This window comes from Bos mutus, chromosome 25, assembly GCF_027580195.1.
Source record: "Bos mutus isolate GX-2022 chromosome 25, NWIPB_WYAK_1.1, whole genome shotgun sequence".
NCBI lineage: Eukaryota > Metazoa > Chordata > Mammalia > Artiodactyla > Bovidae > Bos > Bos mutus.
The window spans coordinates 22,637,108-22,656,351 of NC_091641.1; the positions used below are offsets into that span (position 1 = coordinate 22,637,108).

Genomic DNA, 19,244 nt, shown 5'->3' on the forward strand with positions numbered 1-19,244 from the left:
CTGTCCACAGGATGCTCCAGGCATGAATACTGAAGTGGGTTGCCGTACCCTCCTCCAAGGGATCTTCCTGACCCAGGGAGCGAACCCATGTCTTTTATGTCTCCTACATTGGCAGGCAGGTTCTTTATCTCTAGGGAAACTTGGAAAGCCCCTTAGTGCAAATATCCTTTTACAAACGTAGAATGTTGGCTTGAGTTTTGGAAATACACAATTTACCCCCATAAACTTTGATATTAATTTAAATGGACTCTTTTGGCAGAAAATTGGTGTGTCTATTTGTGTGTGTTTTTATCTATGAAAAAGGTGATTTTTGTTCCAGGCTTTATCTTCTTCTTATCTATAAATCAACTGCTAAAATGTAAAACCATTGCTCTCTAGGCTGTACCATTCTGACAGCTCCATCATTTCTGAATGTTTCTTTTCAGATATTCAAAATACTCAGGACAAGGCCCTTGTCCCCACTCTGATAAATGATGTTGTTTCATATTTCTAGGAGAGAAAATAGAAATTTCACTAAATATCTTTAGATTTGCACATACTAGAATCACAAGCCACTACTGTAAGTCTATGAAGAAGGAACATATGTTTCCTTTGAAGAACTCTTTATTACATAAATATATTTATACCAAGATATACACTCACAGGGATGCCCTTCTCTGTATCCAAGTGTAGTAGAGAGTAGTCTAAGGAACGCGTAGGATTACTAGTTGCAAGTGAGTCTCAAGACTCTTTTTTCTCAACTTCTGGGTTCTGACTGCCAGCAAAAGTCAGGAAGACTTGTTCCAGTGTTATCTGACTGATGGAATAGTCTTCTAAATTGAATTCTTCTTTAGCTTCCTCCAAAATACCAAACATCTTTAACAGCAACAACATAAAGTACAGTTACCATTTCAGTCCTCCTTTCCAGCCCACCACCCCGATGAGCCTCTCCTACACTTCCTCCAACTGCTGCCAAGTTAATGGTGGGGGACAAAAGATACAAAAGGGCGGGGGATGAGATAACAGACATCACTGAGAATTTGAGAAGAAGCAGGTCTCTGTCTCCATTCTGTTGATGGATATAGACAAAAAATGGGACTTAAAGGTGGAAATCTGACTTAATTAAAATTAATTCCTTGGACCATTGAAAGTAACCTAAAGTCTCTACTCCTCCTATAGCCCATTTCATAAGACCAAATCCCAAATGCTTTAGTTTTCTCTTAACATATTAATATCAGAAGGGCATGGTTTCTACATTCACCTTTCCCCAGCTATTGTTCTTGCTGGGAACATAGTAGTTAATGATCCCTCGATTCTCATCTTTTAATTCACTACCTAAGAAAGAAAAGATAGGATAGATACGTAATTTTGCATATTGCTTTTTAAATGTCAAAATACTGATACATCAGCTTAATTATATGTATAACAGAGGCATAAATAGATATGGCTAGTAAAAAAAGGGATGTAATCCAAAAGCCTACCTCTTTACATGATACAGTTAATTTCTTCAGCAGATTTATTCCTGGTGTAATAGGCTTTGTTTTATGGATTTTTAGGAATTATTGAGGACAGACTTTCAGGCACAAAATGTTGTCAACTCACATGTCTAAAGGATGAAACTTGAGCCTTCCAAAATTCTAATGCTGTAAGATGTAATCCCTGAACATAGGGCTGAGAATATAAATGGGTGGGATTTTCATTCTGGCTTTATGAACATGTATGTACAGCATGTTTCCTGGGGAAGAGAGAAGAGGCTTTCTTGCTATTCTTATGATCCTATGCTAGGTTAAAGAGGAAATCATACATATAAACCACCAAAGTCAGGCTGTATGTTCTTTTTTAAGTGAATAAGAATCCTCTGGTGCAAATTGGGGGAAGAAGTGGTATACTTTCCAGATTTAGAACAAACATATTTGTTTATGCTTATCATTGTATTTTGTAAGTTATTAAAATTTAGAGGAGCCTGGTGGGCTGCCGTCTATGGGGTCGCACAGAGTTGGACACGACTGAAGCGACTTAGCAGCAGCAGCAAATTAATTGAGATTTTAAATATTTTAAATATGTTAATATAATCAAACTAGGAAGCCATTAGACTGAGGTGGCTCTAATTCCTTGATAGTCTATGTAAGGAAATAAAAACCTAAGCCAAAGCAAATGTACTTGAATCTGAGGAAATCAACTCTAAGAACAACCAATCACAAAGAGCCAACTATGTTTCCCCAAATAAGGCAACTGCTTAAGCTCTAGCAAATCAAATATTTCCTTACTTTTTCCCATGTCTTCTCTATAAACATCTCTCCCCTAATTCCTGTCTGTGGAGACCTCCTAACCACCTTTGGTTTGGTGATGCCCAATTAGAATCAATGTACACTCTGATAAACTCTTGAAAATTTTTGATATGCATCAGATGAGTAGTTCTGACATCAAAGTGAAAGTGAAAAAAGTGAAAATGTCAGTTGCTCAGACATGTCTGATTCTTTGTGACCCCTTGAACTGTAGCCTGCTAGGCTCCGCTATCCATGGAATTCTCCAGGCAAGAATACAGGAATGAATTGCCATTCCCTTCTCTAGGGGATCTTCCTGACACAGGAATCAGTCTGGTCTCCTGCACTGCAGGCAGATTCTTTACTGTCTGAGCCACCAGGGAAGTAAAGTGGGATCCAAAAGGATGCCCAATGGCTCTATAAGCAAAGTGCAACCAGATGTAGGTACTCGCTGAGCCTTTCGTTTTCACTACTTTCTCACTGGACCTGAAGGTATTAAGTAAGTCCCTCTTGGATATCCGAGTTCCTAGCTTTTCTGTCAAGAGCTCTGTAACTTGATTTGAGGTTTCTGTTTTTTTCCTTTTTTAACCTGACTGGGTATGGAGTTGGACTGGATCTGACTTAAACATCATTAGCTCTCTGTCAACAACCAAACTGGGTTCAGAGTCAGGCTGCTGCTGCTGCTGCTGCTGCTGAGTCGCTTCAGTCGTGTCCGACTCTGTGCGACCCCATAGACGGCAGCCCACCAGGCGCCGCCGTCCCTGGGATTCTCCAGGCAAAAACACTGGAGTGGGTTGCCACTTCCTTCTCCAATTCAGAGTCAGACTAGGTCCAACTTAAACTGGAATGGGTTCAGTGTGAGGCCTCTGGAAAACATTTTCTTAATGAAAAGAAAGAAGAAAATGACTTCCTCCATATTCAGAGAGTTTGGGACTCCAGCTAACTCTATGGACAAAATTTATGGGTCCATGTGTTTTTATCCATTTGACTAATGTCTGTCTTTTGATTGGAGAATTTAATAAACTTAAACAGGCTTCATCTTTTCCTGGGCTTCATCTGAAGGATAGCTCTTCCAGTTATAGTACTGTTGGTTGACATTTTTTCTTTCAGTATTTTGAATATATATTTTCAATTTCTCTCAGCTTGAAAATTTTCCACTGAGACATCTGCTGATAGGTTAATGGGGTTCCCTTGTTTGACAAAATACTTTTCTCCTGCTTTTTGTCTTTGACTTTTGACAAATTTATTACAATATTCTTTAGCCCCTTTCTGGTTCAACTATTTGGAGTTCTTTGGGCTTCATGAATCTGAAAATCCATATCCCTCCCAAAGTTTGGGAAATTTTCAGCTATTATTTCTTTAAATAGACTTTCAGTCCTTTTTTCTTCTCCTTCTGGGATTTCCATAAAATATAAATTGTTTCTGTTATAGTGCCCTGTAAATTTTGTCAGCTTACTTCATCTTTTAATCACTCTTCATTCTTTTTGCATCTCCGATTGGATAATTTCAAATGACCTATCTCATAGTTCACTAATTCTTTCTTCTGATTGGTTGAATCTGCTGAATTTTTCAGTTTAGTCATTATATTTTCAGTTCTAGGATTTCTGTTTGGGCTTTTTTATGGTGCCTATTTTTTCTTCTTGTTGTATTTTTCATTTTCTTTTTGCATTGTACAACTAATTTCACTTGGTTGTCTGTGTGTTCATATAGTTCATTAAACATCTTTAAAAGGATTGTTCTAAATTCCTTGGCAGACAGCCCATAGATCTCCATTTCTTTAAGGAGTTTCATTAGTTTCTTTGGGTAGTGTTATATATACCTGACTCTCTGTGGTCCTTGATTCCTTGAGTTTGTATCCACTTTTGATAAGTAGTCTCCTCTTGTAGAGTTTACAGACTCACTTCAGCAGGGACACACCTTCACTCATCAGCTCAGCTAGAGGTTTGGACCATTTGTGTGGCAGCATCCAGGGGCAGGCAGTCATGCTAACAGGGTCTTGGCTTGGGCAAGTACACTGCCTGTGATCTGAGGTTGAAGGTGGGTGGATGGGCAGGGCTGCTGTCTGATTTCTGTGGCTGAACTGACCTTCCAGCTGAGCTGTTCATGCATGGCGGCTGGATAGGCTCCCTGGATGGGCAAGACTTATGACTACAGGCTATTACTTCACAGTCTAGTGGTAACATTAACTGAGATCTGTAATCACCTCTGGCCTATTGAGGTACAGGCTGTGCTCCCTGGCAGGGTAGGACCATTCTTTGACTCCATGATTGGGCAAGGCTACATATGGGGTGGACACAATTGCTCTTGGGGGAAGGGTTCATATTGTGCTCCTTGACTGGATGGTGCCAATTTCTGGTCTCTACATTCAGGTGGAGCCACAGACAGGGCTTTATAGTTAGATGAGGCTTCACGCTGTGCTCATGATTATACTGGAAAGTAAACTGCACTCAAAGTTGGGTAGGACTGTAGGCTAGCCTTCACAGTCTAGTAGGCTGTTGGTTGTGCTTCATTGCTGGCTAAGGCTACAGGCTGGGCTACTTTCAAGAGGGCCGCCAGTTATATTCCACAGTTGTATGGGCTCGAGACTGTACTCTGTGGTCAGACAGGGTCACTGTCTGGTCTCTGTCTTCAAGTCAGGCCCTAGGTTATGCTATGAATGAGCAGAGTCACTGACTGGACTTTTTACATGAGCAAATCCATATGCTGTGTTCAGCAATTGAGCAAAGCTATAATTTGGGCTCTGCAGGTGGGCAATATCATAGGCTAGATTCCAAGGCCATCCAAGGCCATCATGGTGATGTAAGGCCAGAGGCTATACTTAACCGTTGGGCAAGACTGTTGGTTTGGCTCCCAACCAAGCATGTCTGTAGAATGGGCTTAACAGATGCCCAAATTCACTGGCCAGGCTTCTTGGTCAGGTGAGTTGGAAGCTATACTCAGCTGTTGGGTAGAGCTGTGAATTTGCTTCTCTTCCTAGATAGGGCCATGGAACAGGCCCCATAGCTGATAGGGTTTGTTGGCTGGGGACCCACATCAGGCAGACCTGCCCTTTGAGCTCTTTGGTCAGATAAGGCCAAAGTGCAGCTATAGGTTGGGTTCCATGGTTCTTCCTAAATTCTCTGGCCAGGTTTCCTGGTTGGAGGAAACTAGAGGCTATACTCAGCAGATGGTCAGGGGCTTTGAATCTACTTCTCTAGTCAGCAGGGCTATAGAATGACTCTACCCCTGGTACAGCTAATTGGCTAGGAACTCAAATATGGTAGAAGTACCCTCCAAGCTCTCACACCAGACATGGCCACCAATTCAGCTTTGCAGATGAGCAGAGCCATTGGCCTGGAACTCTACTCCAATGCTGCTGCAAGAAAGAATGTGGTTTTGCTAAGATCGGAGTGCTTAGTGGTTGAAGCACCAGCCCTCTTCTCTGTCTTTCCGTAGTCTCCAGTGGTAAAGTCTCACAGGTTCACCCAGTGACCCTTGAGAGTTAAGACCCAACTGGGCCTCTGAAGAAGCATTCTGCAACCCTGGGGGACCTGATGAACACCACTGACCCTCTTTTCCAAAGTGGAGAAACTGCAGGTCTAAGGGAGGGTTGATACAGTCAGTGTATAGCTTCTCCTCTTACCCTTCTCATAGCTCTCTTGGTTTCTATTGCCCAGGAGGTTGCTTCAACCTTACCTCCAGGTTCTGGGATTTTCATAATGGTGTCTTGTCTACAGATAGTTACTAGTTGGTCTTCTTATGAATATGATTTTCCCAACTGATGTTGGGAATGACCTATGTTGCCATCTTTATATGATTCTCAATATTATAAGTTTGACTCATGCTGTTATATATAGTTATTTCATTCATCTCCCCTTCTGCACAGTGGTAATCTGGTATATGATTATTCCATAACTTATTTTCCATTCAATTGCTGGCAGGTATAATGTGAATATCATTGATTTAAATATTTTATTTATGTCATGGCACAGGTGGATGCAAATATAATAATGCAAGGAACAGCCACCTTCAGTTGAAAATGTTCCTCAAACCCACATTTCTATTAAAGCTTTTGTGTCCACATCCTCAATTATAGGTCTCTGATGTTTAGTGTCTCTTCTTTAAGACTTGTCCTAGAGAAAGTTGTTAGGACAGCACACAGCAAATGAGACTTTCTGTTCACAGCTTTTCTTTGTAGTGATGTAGGCACTATATCTCAGAAATATTTGCTGAATGAATGCATAAATGAGTATTAAACTTCTTAATAGACTATTAATAACAACACTGAGATAGTTCTATTTCCCATACATCTGTTCCCCCAGATCTGCTCTACCTTCTATTTCTTTTTATTTTCTGCTCTCCATTCTTACTGTGTAATCAATTAGGCTGTTTTCTATTGCTTGGAAGATAAACTTCCAACTCCTCAGCCTGACACACAAGGGGGATATCTGTGATATTTTGCTCAGCATAGCAGAATGGAAACTAAGATGAAAAAGCAGAATTAATAAATGTTTCTTTATATTAATACCATGTTTCTTCTTTATATTTAGGAAGGAAAGATAAGAGATAGAAAGAAATAATTGCTGTCTCTGGCATTGTACCATATAGTCAAAAAAATGCTTAAGGAGAAGAAAGCTTAGCGGTTCTTGTTTGAATTTCAGTTTCATATCCTGACTGGGACAGCAAAAGACCACAGTTATATATTCAGTGTGAGGTAAAAAACCTTAAAACTTTTCATGAGTGATATTATGGAAAGAATTGTGTCATTTCCCATCCCCCACTCCCACCCCCACCAAATTCATTTGCTGAAGCCCTAACCCCAGTTGCTTGTGTTTGGTCATATGTCTTTTAAGGAAGTAATTAATGATAAGTGAGATCATAAGGGTGATACCTGGATCTACTGTGACTGATGTCCTTATAAGGAGAGTAAGAGACACCAGGCATGGATACACACAGAAAAAAAGCTGTCTGATGACACAGAGAGAGAAGGAGGCCATTTGCGGGCCAAAAAGAGAGCCCTCAGGAGAAACCAGACCTCCTGAAATCTTAATACTGAACTTCTAATCTCAGAACTCTGAGAAAATAAATTTCTGCCTTTATGCCAGTCAGTCTGTGGTATCTTATTATAGCAGCCCTAGTAAACTAATACAGGTTCTATTTACTAAAAATTGAGAATTATGTTCAAACATGATTTTAGGTATATAGGTCATATGGACAGCTCTAATGTCACAACTACCTTACTAGTTAATATACACCAAGATATTGGTGAATATTTCTGTTCTTTGTGTAAACTTCTGAGCATAACCAAACATAAAAAGTTTAAAAGAACAAGCATTCCAAAAATAATTCAACATGGAAGGGCAATTAATATCAATAATTCACAAGAAATAGTTACTGGAGATACACAGCATATGGAAGGTGAGAACAATAAATATGGTTTAACACATCTATATCAAAGCTAACCCAACCAACCAAGTTTACCTGGAAAAGCTGTTTCAACAAAAGTTTTAAAGTGCTCTAATTTGTCCTTATTTTCATCAATATTGATCTTGACTTTTAGGATGTAAACATTGCCAAATTTGTTCTTGAGATGCTGAGGGCTGCCCAGGCACACAAACTTTCCCTTCACCATGATGGCCAGCTTAGTACAAAGAGCATCGCATTCCTCCATACTAGTAGAACAAAACACCAAAATGATGTGGAGCTTTAAAAAATCTCTATCAGAAGATATTCTATAGTTCAAATAGCCAGTATTTTGCGACCCTCTCTGAAAACGGAAGTTTTATCTGCCCCTCATCAACATCATGGCAAATGGAGATATTTTCAAACTCAAAGTCGTAAAATAATCTACAGGATATAATGTACAGCACATGGAATATAGCCAATATTTTTACTAACTTTAAATGGAGTATAATCTATAAAAATATTGAATCACTAAGTTGCACACTTGAAACTAATATAATATTGTAAATCAACTGCACTTTAATTTTTTTAAAAGTACTAAAAGACCAAATCCTCAAGTGGAACAGTTCCTGAACTTCCTGCCCTCTCCTCTCAATGAAAACTCCTTCCCATAGGTCATACGATTATAACTCTTCTAACCCTTAACCGAGCCTCCCAGTGAGCTGCACCTGTGGGATGTTATGATGATTGCTTTGCCACTTTCACGTGTCTGTGTCACTGCATTCCAGAGTAGGCGCCGGGCTACTGGGTCCATACCAGTTGATGGTTCATCTAGGAAGATGACTGAGGGCTTTCCCATGAGAGCAATAGCAGTACTCAGTCTACGTTTGTTTCCTCCACTTCATAGTTAAGGAAGGAGAGAGAAAGCAGAAACAGATGGGTATATGTGTCAGTAATTGAATACATTAAAAACATATATTTAATGTATATCCATTATTGACAGGAAACAATTAAATTATTTCCAAAATGCTGAGTCATAGGAAACATCCAAGATATTAAAAATGCTGACTGCATGTCATTCAACCAAGGCATTGGGGTTCCCATGTGGCACTAGTGATAAAGAACTGCTTGCCAATGCATGAGATTTAAGAGACATGGGTTTGATCCCCAGGTCGGGAAGATCCCCTGGAGGAGGACATGGCAACCCACTCCAGTATTCTTGCCTGGAGAACCTCATGGACAGAGGAGTCTGGTGGGCTACAGTCCATAGGGTAACAACGAGTGGGACACGCATGCACGCAGCCAAGGCATCAGATCCAAATGCAAATATATAAATCAAGTCATTTTCATTTGAAATGTAGAAAAGTGACTTTTGTCTACCAGAGTTCCTTTAGATTCCCAGATATATAAACAATATATTTACCAAGCCAATACAAAGAATTTCACATGGTCCTTGAGAGACAAAGAACAACAGAGAATAAGAGAGAGAGATGCTTTCATTTATAATTCATTATAAATTCAATGACTACATTTGCGATTGAACCAGGATTGTGTTTCATCTCTGCAAGGGAAAATTGTGATACTAATTCAGTTCAGTTCAGTTGCTCAGTTGTGTCTGACTCTTTGTGACCCCATGCATCACAGCACGCCTAATTAGGTCTGCTTTATTGCTGATATCCCACTACTGGCAAGGCAGTAGATTATTTCCCAGTCATTGCTTCTGTTTGTCAGTGGAACTCTGGCTAGATTGTGGGCACTGATTCCAAAGATCAGAATCAGCAGAAGGCTCCTCAATATTAGCTGCAATGAGAGCATCAGTATAATATCTCACCTGTAAGTGTAAATATACTTGTCAGCATAGGATTCCAGATTCAGTGCTTCCATTGACTTCTTTACATAATTGTTAATTTTGGTCTCAGGAATCCCCCACAATCTGGCATACATGACCATTATTTCTCGAGCAGTCATGTAATCCAGCAAGGCATCAAATTGTGGGCAATAACCAATTTTTGATCTTACCTAAAATAAAAGAACAACGATGGACATAAGTCAACTATATCTCACTGAGCATATAGTATACACAAATAACATAGAAGACCTGACACTTTCCAGCCCATGCCTCTAAGAAGGTTATAACCCAGAGCTTTAGTAAATAACTTCTTTCCCAGTGATTACAAAGTCATTGCTGTTGTAAGCTATTGTCATGTATTAAAATTAAAACTTTGACAACTCTAAAAAGTAAAAGAGATCTAAATCAATAGTGTGATGTCCAGCATTGATAACTGGATGGCTATTTTTGAACTTTGGTATCTTATTTTCTCTAATAAATCTTCATTAGTTTAGTCCCAAGGGATTTCAGGATTGCATAATCCAAGACTGCCATAGAAGGAGTGCCTGGGCTAGTCTAGGCTCAGTGATATCCGACTTTTTGGTAGTGATGATAAATGGAGTCTCTCTGTTATATGCAATATTACTTTGTGAGAATCATCTAAGTTGCAAATGAGCAGAATTGGGATCCTAGCTCTTATTTTAGTCATATATTAGTCATAAAAGAAGTCTGAACATATTATAAAAATTTTATAATATTCAGAGAAAATATCTGACAACATGGAATTAAAGTAAAAATCAATAATAAAACAAATATTTTAGAAACTTCAATATTTTTCATATTTCAAAATGAATTTCTAAGACTACATCCTTAATTCATGGGCTGAAAAGCTCAATTTATCTTGCAGAATATTTTGAACCTATGGGATATAGGCCACTTTAAACAACAGAGTAACAAATGAGTGTAAATCAATGATTAAATTATTAACATAATAACATATTTGTGAAAAACAGATTCAAAGAATTCTGGGAAGATAGCTGAGTAGGGAGCACCAAGAATTTATCTCTGTCTAATAAAATTATTTTGGGACTCTGTAGTCTACTGAAAGCTTGCAAATTCCTAGGGGAAGATTTGGACTGTAAATTGTGGTTAATTGCAGTCAGTTTCAGCTGTTAGCATACTAGTGTCTACCATCCTCCACCCCCACACCAAGCCACATTTGTGCATATGTTCTTTTTTTTATTATTATTTTAAAATATAAATTTATTTATTTTAATTGGAGGTTAATTACTTTACAATATTGTATTGGTTTTGCCATACATCAACATGAATCCACCACAGGTATACATGTGTTCCCCATCCTGAACCCCCCTCCCTCCTCCCTCCCCATACCATCCCTCTGGGTCATCTCAGTGCATATGTTCTTGAAGCAGCTTTTACATCGCTAGGGGGAGACAGGATGAGCAAACAAGATTCTGTCCTCCAAATAAAGGGCATCTGTGCTCTAATTGTTTATTGCTACTTCTGATTGTAGAGGTGCAGACCAACAAGAAAGCATGAGCCATCTAAAAATAAATAAATAATCAGGCACTACCCCTAAAAAAAAAAAAACCTGATGTAAATCTACTAGACAGATACTTTAAAGTGACTATCTTAAAGGTGTTCAAGGAATTAAAAAAAGATGTGGAGAAAGTCAAGAAAATTATTTATGAACAAAATGGAAGTATCAATAAAGAGAAACTATAAACAGAAACTAAAATAAATTTTAGCATTGTTAAGTACAACAACTAATTGAAATGAGAAATTCACTAAAAGGATTCAAAGGCAGATTAGAGTAGGCAGAATAATCAGCAGACAAAGCTATGACAATGGAACATGAAAAAGAAAACAAAAAGCATTAAAGAGCAGTAGATTGAGCCTAAGGTACATTTGAAGCCATTAAGTGGATGAACATAGCCACTGTAGGTCTCCTGAAGAAGAGAGTAAGAAAAGGACAGAGAGAATATTTGAATAAACGATACTAAAACTTCTCACATTTGAATACAGACATCCAAGAAGATCAATGAAATTAAAAAGAGATGAATTCAAAGAGAACCACACCAAGACACATTAAAATCAAGCTTTCCAAAACCATAGACAAAAAAAGAATCATGAAATCTGTAAAAGAAATGAGACCAATCATATACATGGAATCCTCAATAAGATCATGAACAGATTTCCCATCAGAAATTTTGGAGGTCAGAAGGCAGTGGGCCAAATATACTCAAAGTGCTTTTAAAAAACTGTCAACAGAAATCCTATATCTGGGAAAATTACCTTTCAAAAGTAAGGGAAAAATTAAGGCATTCACAGATTAATAAAGACTGAGGGAATCTGTTACTGTTAGATCTGCTCTCCAAGAAATGGTACAGGGTGTTTTGCAGGGTAAAATTACAGGACATCAAGGTGTAACTCAAGGCAATATGAAAGAATAAATATTTCAATTAAGGTAAATATATAGCAATTACTATTAATAAGAGCTAATATAACACAAATTTATAACTCATTTTTTTCTACATGGTTTGAGATCAATATATATTTAAATTACTAGTATAATAGTAATTATAACTACAATTACAAAACTTTGTTTTGTAAATTCACATTTTATTTTCTACATATCATTGTAAAAGACTCTGGGTTGGAATGATCCCCTGGAGAAGGGCATGGCAACCCACTCCAGTATTCTTGCCTGGGCAATTCCATGGACAGAGGAGCCTGCTGGGCTACAGTCCATGGGGTCACAAAGAGTCAGACACAACTGAAGCAACTTAGCATGCATGCACATGAAAGACTAATTCATTGTTCACACAATGTATAAAGATATAATTTTGTGACATCAGCAAAAAATGGGTAGAGACAGAACTATAAAGAAGCAAAATAATTGTTATTGAAGTTATGCTGCTATAAATACAATTAGTGTTATAACTTTAGATGTTAAATATAATCAACACAGTAACCACAATGAAAAATAGCTATAGAATATGCATAAAAGGATATACGTAAGGAATTTAAACATGTTACTACAAAATATAAGTGACCTAACACAAGAGAACATAATGTAGGAAGTGAAGAACAAAAAAGCAGTAAGGCATATAGAAAACTAACAGCAAAATGTCAGAAATAAGTCATGTCTTACCAATAATTACTTTAAATGTATAAATTAAACTTTCCAATCCAAAGGCAGAGATTGGCAGAATGGTTAAAAGTCACGGTCTAATTATATGTTATTTTGTTATAAGAGACTCACTTTAAATCCAGGAAACAAATACAATGAGCGTGAAAGGATGGGAAAAAGACATTCCATGCAAATAGTAACCAAAACGTGGTGACCCAAGAAAGAGTGGATAAAACCAAGGAGGGTCTTGGAATACAGGAATGGAAAAACCAGACCCTTATCATCCTTCCCTCCCCCATGTTGTAACTGTTAGTGGATTTCAAATCCTCCTGACCACTATAACCTGTCTCCCCTCCTACCCTACAGGGAGAAGGTGTATTTGCCTTATTCTTCTCTCCACCCAGTATACGTGCTTCATCCGATCAGCAAATGACCCACAAGACCCCTATCCCATTCCTTGTACCTTGGGTATAAAAGTGGACTAAAGACCCCTGTTCAATGTCAGTTCTCCCTTGGGCTGGCCCACTGTTCTAACACCATCTTTCTATCTAATAAACTTTATTTCCTTCTCATTCTGTCTCATGTCTGGAAATTCTTTTCCAACCTGCGTGCAGAACACGACACAAAATAGCAGGGTAGTTACGCTTTTATCAGACAAAAGAGACTTAAAATATAAAAAAGATTACAAAATACAAAGGACATGATATACTTATAAGGGTTTCAGTGCAGCAAAAAATGTAATAATTATAAATAGCTATCACCTAACAATAGACCATAAAATATATTAAAAGCAAAACTGACAAAATTGAAGGGAGAAATAAACAGCTCTATAATAATAGTGGAATACTTCAGTATTGCATTCATTAATGGATAGAACGATGAAGTGGAACATAAGTAAAGAAATAGAGGATATTAAAACACCATGAGTCAACTATATTTAACAGACATATACAGAACACTCTAGATTTAACAGATTTACAGACATATACATAGATATTGTTACAGACATTCACTGGCAAATACTACTGAGCATTTAAGGAAGAACAAGTATCAGCCCTCTCAAACTCTTCCAAAAACTGAAGAGAAAGGAACACTTTCTAATTCTTTCTATAAGATGAGCATTATCTTGATACTAAAACTAGGAAAAATGATAATATAGGAAAAAAAACTACACACCTTATGAACTTTGACATAAAATTTTTTAACAAAAGAGTAGTGAACCAGTTCACCAGCAATATTAAAAGGAGTATATACCATGCTAGTAAAGTTATGCTCAAAATTCTCCAAGCCAGGCTTCAGCAATACGTGAACTGTGAACTGCCAGATGTTCAAGCTGGTTTTAGAAAAGGCAGAGGAACCAGAGATCAAATTGCCAACATCTGCTGGATCATTGAAAAAGCAAGACAATTCCAGAAAAGCATCTATTTCTGTTTTATTGACTATGCCAAAGCCTTTGACTTTGTGGATCACAATCAACTGTGGAAAATTCTGAAAGAGATGGGAATACCAGACCACCTCACCTGCCTCTTGAGAAATCTGTATGCAGGTCAGGAAGCAACAGTTAGAACTGGACATGGAACAACAGATTGGTTCCAAATAGGAAAAGGAGTATGTCAAGGCTGTATATTGTCACCCTACTTATTTAACTTCTATGCAGAGTACATCATGAGAAACGCTGGGCTGGAAGAAGCACAAGCTGGAATCAAGATTGCCAGGAGAAATATCAATAACCTCAGATATGCAAATGACACCACCCTTATGGCAGAAAGTGAAGAGGAACTAAAGAGCCTCTTGATGAAAGTGAAAGAGGAGAGTTGAAAGAAAAAGTTGGCTTAAAGCTCAACATTCAGAAAACTAAGATCATGGCATCTAGTCCCATCACTTCATGGGAAATAGATGGGGAAACAGTGGAAACAGTTGTCAGACTTTATTGTTTTGGGCTCCAAAATCACTGCAGATGATGATTGCAACCATGAAATTAAAAGATGCTTACTCCTTGGAAGGAAAGTTATGACCAACCTAGATAGCATATTCAAAAGCAGAGACATTACTTTGCCAACAAAGGTCCATCTAGTCAAGGCTATGGTTTTTCCAGTGGTCATATATGGATGTGAGAGTTGGACTGTGAAGAAAGCTGAGTGCCGAAGAATTGATGCTTTTGAACTGTGATGCTTTTGAACTCTTGAGACTCCCTTGAACTGCAAGGAGGTCCAACCAGTCCATCCTAAAGGAGGTCTGTCCTGGGTGTTGGAAGGACTGATGCTAAAGCTGAAACTCCAATACTTTGGCCACCTCACGCGAAGACTTCACTCACTGGAAAAGACTCTGATGCTGGGAGGGATTGGGGGCAGGAGGAGAAGGGGACGACAGAGGATGAGATGGCTGGATGGCATCACCGACTCGATGGACATGAGTTTGAGTAGACTGTGTGAGTTGGTGATGGACAGGGAGGCCTGGTGTGCTGCGATCCATGGGGTCGCAAAGAGTCAGACATGACTGAGTGACTGAACTGAACTGATGATGTTTTACACAGCAAGATTATCATTTAGCATAGAAGTAAAGAAAACTTCTCAGAGAAGCAAAAAATAAAAGAATTCATCAATACTAAACCTATACTAGAAGAATGCTGAAAGGTTTTCTCTAAATGGAAGAGAAAAATCTATAGAAAAAGGAAAATTCCACTAGGAAAGACACAAATAAAATATAAATTAAAGATACTTAAATAAGCTATTACAGAGATTAAAAGATACCTGGAATAATGGGCAAATTTGGCCTTGGAGTACAAAATGAAGTAGGGCAAAGGCTAACAGAGTTTTGCCAAGAGAATACACTGATTATAGCAAATATTTTCTTCCAACAATATGAGACAGTTCTACACATTGGTATCAGCAGATGGTCAGTACCAAAATCAGACTGATTATGTTCTTTGAAGCTGAAGATGGAGAAGCTCTGTACAGTCAGCAAAACAAGACCTGGAGCTGACTGTGTCTCAGAACATCTGTTCCTTATTGAACAATTCAATTTTATTGAAGAAAGTAGGGAAAACTAATAGACCATTCATGTATGATCTAAATCAAATCCCTTATGTTTATACAGTGGTGGTGACAAAGAGATTCAGGGGACTAGATCTGGTAGATAGAATACCTGGAGAACTATGGATGGAGGTTCATAACATTGTACAGAACGTGGTTACCAAAATCATCCTCAAGAAATAGAAAGGCAAGAAGACAAAGTGATATATAAGGAGGTCTTACAAATAGCTGAAAAAAGAAGCAAAGAGAAAGGCAAAGGAGAAAGAAAAAGATATATCCAATTGAATGCAGAGTTCCAAAGAATAGCAAGCAGAGATAAGAAAGGTTTCTTTTTTTAAAATACGAATTTATTTATTTTAATTTAAGGCTAATTACTTTACAATATTGTATTGGTTTTGCCATACATTGACATGAATCCGCGACGGGTGTACATGTGTTCCCCATCCTGAACCCCCCTCCCACCTCTCTCCTCATCCCATCCCTCTGGGTCATCCCAGTGCACCAGCCCCGAACACCCTGTCTCATGCATCGAACCTGGACTGGCAATTCATTTCATGTATGATAATATACATGTTTCAATGCCATTCTCCCAAATTATCCCACCCTCGCCCTCTCCCACAGAGTCCAAAAGACTGTTCTATACATCTGTGTCTTTTTTGCTGTCTGGCATACAGGGTTATTGTTACCATCTTTCTAAATTACATATATATGTGTTAGTATACTGTACTGGTGTTTTTCTTTCTGGCTTACTTCACTCTGTGTAATAGTCTCCAGTTTCATCCACCTTATTAGAACTGATTCAAATGTATTCTTTTTAATGGCTGAGTAATGTTCCATTGTGTATATATACCACAGCTTTCTTATCCATTCGTCTGCTGATGAACATCTAGGTTGCTTCCATGTCCTGGCTATTATAAACAGTGCTGTGAATATTCATTGGAAGGACTGATGCTGAAGCTGAAACTCCAATACTTTGGCCACCTGATGCGAAGAACTGACTCATTGGAAAAGACCCTGATGCTGGGAAAGATTGAAGGCAGAAGGAGAAGGGGATGACAGAGGATGAGATGGTTGGATGGCATCACAGACTTGATGGACATGAGTTTGAGCAAGCTCTGGGAGTTGGTGATGGACAGGGAAGCCTGTCATGTTGCAGTCCATGGGGTCACAAAGAGTTGAACATTACTGAGCAACTGAACTGAACTGAATGGAATACCTGTATTTCCAAATGATGGAACTGACAAAAGGTTCATATTCAAAATATTAAACTGAATACAAAAAATAAACAATCCAATCAAAAAATGGGCAGAAGACTTGAGTAGACATTTCTCCAAAGAAGACATAGAGATGGTCACAGACACATGAAAAGATACTCAACATCAATAATTATTACAGAAATTCAAACTGAAACAACAATAAGCTATCACCTCACACTTGTCGGAATGGCCAACATCAAAAAGTCTACAAATAACAAATGTTGGTGAAGATGTGAAGAAGGGGAATCCTTGTACATTGTTAGAGGAAATGTAAATTGGTGCAGCCAGTGTGGAAAATTAAAAAGAATTACCATATGATCCAGCAAATCCACTCCTGAGAATATGTTCGAAAAAAGATTAAAATTATAATTCAAAAAGATATGTGCATGCCAATATTCATAGCAACACTCATTACAATAGCCAAGATATTGAAGCAACCCAAATACACATTCTCTCTCACACACATACAATGGAATATTGCTCTTCCATTTGCAACAATGTGGATGAACATTGATGAGATTATGATTAGTGAGATAAATGAGACAGAGAATGACAAATACTACATGATATCCCTAATATGAGGAATCTAAAAAGTAATGTCAATCAATGTATGTAAAAAACAGAAACATACTTACTTACATAGAAGACAAACTGTGGGTTTCCATGGTAGCTCAGCTGGTAAAGAATATGCCTGCAATGCAGGAGACTCTGGTTTGATTCCTGGGTTGGGAAGATCCCCTGGAGAAGGGATAGGCTACCCACTCCAGTATTTGTGGGAACCATGTTTTACTGCTTTCTCAGAAATGTCTCTTAGAATTTAATTTTACTCATTCCCTTTTCCTTGCTTGCTCTTCCCACTCCCCCAACCACAACACCCTGTCCTAAAATTAGATGTTCTGGCTGACAGATCAGCTTTCAGTTCAGTTCAGTTCAGTCGCTCAGTCGTGTCTGACTCTTTGCGACCCCATGAATCACAGCACGCCAGGCCTCCCTGTCCATCACCAACTCCCGGAGTTCACTCAGACTCATGTCCATCAAGTCAGTGATGCCATCCAGCCATCTCATCCTCTGTCATCCCCTTCTCCTCTTGCCCCCAATCCCTCCCAGCATCAGAGTCTTTTCCAATGAGTCAACTCTTCGCATCAGGTGGCCAAAGTATTGGAGTTTCAGCTTTAGCATCATTCCTTCCAAAGAAATCCCAGGGCTGATCTCCTTCAGAATGGACTGGTTGGATCTCCTTGCAGTCCAAGGGACTCTCAAGAGTCTTCTCCAACACCACAGTTCAAAAGCATCAATTCTTCACCGCTCAGCTTTCTTCACAGTCCAACTCTCACATCCATACATGACAACTGGAAAAACCATAGCCTTGACTAGACGGACCTTTGTTGGCAAGTAATGTCTCTGCTTTTGAATATGCTATCTAGGTTGGTCTTAACTTTCCTTCCAAGGAGTAAGCGTCTTTTAATTTCATGGCTGCAGTCACCATCTGCAGTGATTTTGGAGCCCCAAAAAATAAAGTCTGACACTGTTTCCACTGTTTCCCCATCTATTTCCCATGAAGTGATGGGACCAGATGCCATAATCTTCATTTTCTGAATGTTGAGTTTTAAGCCAACTTTTTCACTCTCCTGTTTCACCTTCATCAAGAGGCTTTTTAGTTCTTCTTCACTTTCTGCCATAAGGGTGGTGTCATCTGCATATCTGAGGTTATTGATATTTCTCCTGGCAATCTTGATTCCAGCTTGTGTTTCTTCCAGTCCACTGTTTCTCATGATGTACTCTGCATATAAGTTAAATAAGCAGGGTGACAATATATAGCCTTGATATACTCCTTTTCCTATTTGGAACCAGTCTGTTGTTCCATGTCTAGTTCTAACTGTTGCTTCCTGACCTGCATACAGATTTCTCAAGAGGCAGGTGAGGTGGTCTGGTATTCCCATCTCTTTCAGAATTTTCCACAGTTTATTGTGATCCACACAACCCTCTTATCTTTAAAGACTTTTCTTTACAGCTCTCATGTGATTACTTTCAGATCTTCAGGAGGAAGTCTTCTTAATCCCTGAGTTACCGCCTCTGTCTTGCTTTACTCCTCTTAGTTAAAGATTACAAGATAAATTACCAATAAAATATGCGCTCAGCATGTTCTCAGGGAGTTGCTTCTCTGAGAACTCTCCCTGTGCTGTCTCTCACAATCCTGTGTGTTTGTGAGAATTATTCAGTGTGAAATTGCCACAAGTATTCTTGGCCTTCCCTGGTGGCTCAAATAGTAAAGAATCTGCCCGCAATGCGGGAGACCTGGGTTCGATCCCTGGGTTGGGAAGATCCCCTGGAGGGGGGAATGGTAACTCA

At 38.7% G+C, this 19,244-nt stretch overlaps 1 protein-coding gene across 1 annotated transcript in view; it reads right to left on the minus strand.

The window, feature by feature from the left end:
• Window positions 1–720: 720 nt before the first annotated feature.
• LOC102264932 (phospholipid-transporting ATPase ABCA3) overlaps window positions 721–19,244 on the minus strand; it is a 214,901-nt gene continuing 196,377 nt past the window's right edge. The window contains exons 24-28 of the mRNA XM_070362575.1: window positions 9,457–9,644; window positions 8,354–8,524; window positions 7,704–7,894; window positions 1,241–1,314; window positions 721–855 (exon numbers count right to left, since the gene is read on the minus strand). Coding sequence (XP_070218676.1) covers window positions 721–855; window positions 1,241–1,314; window positions 7,704–7,894; window positions 8,354–8,524; window positions 9,457–9,644 — 759 coding nt within the window. The remainder of the gene's footprint in view (window positions 856–1,240; window positions 1,315–7,703; window positions 7,895–8,353; window positions 8,525–9,456; window positions 9,645–19,244) is intronic.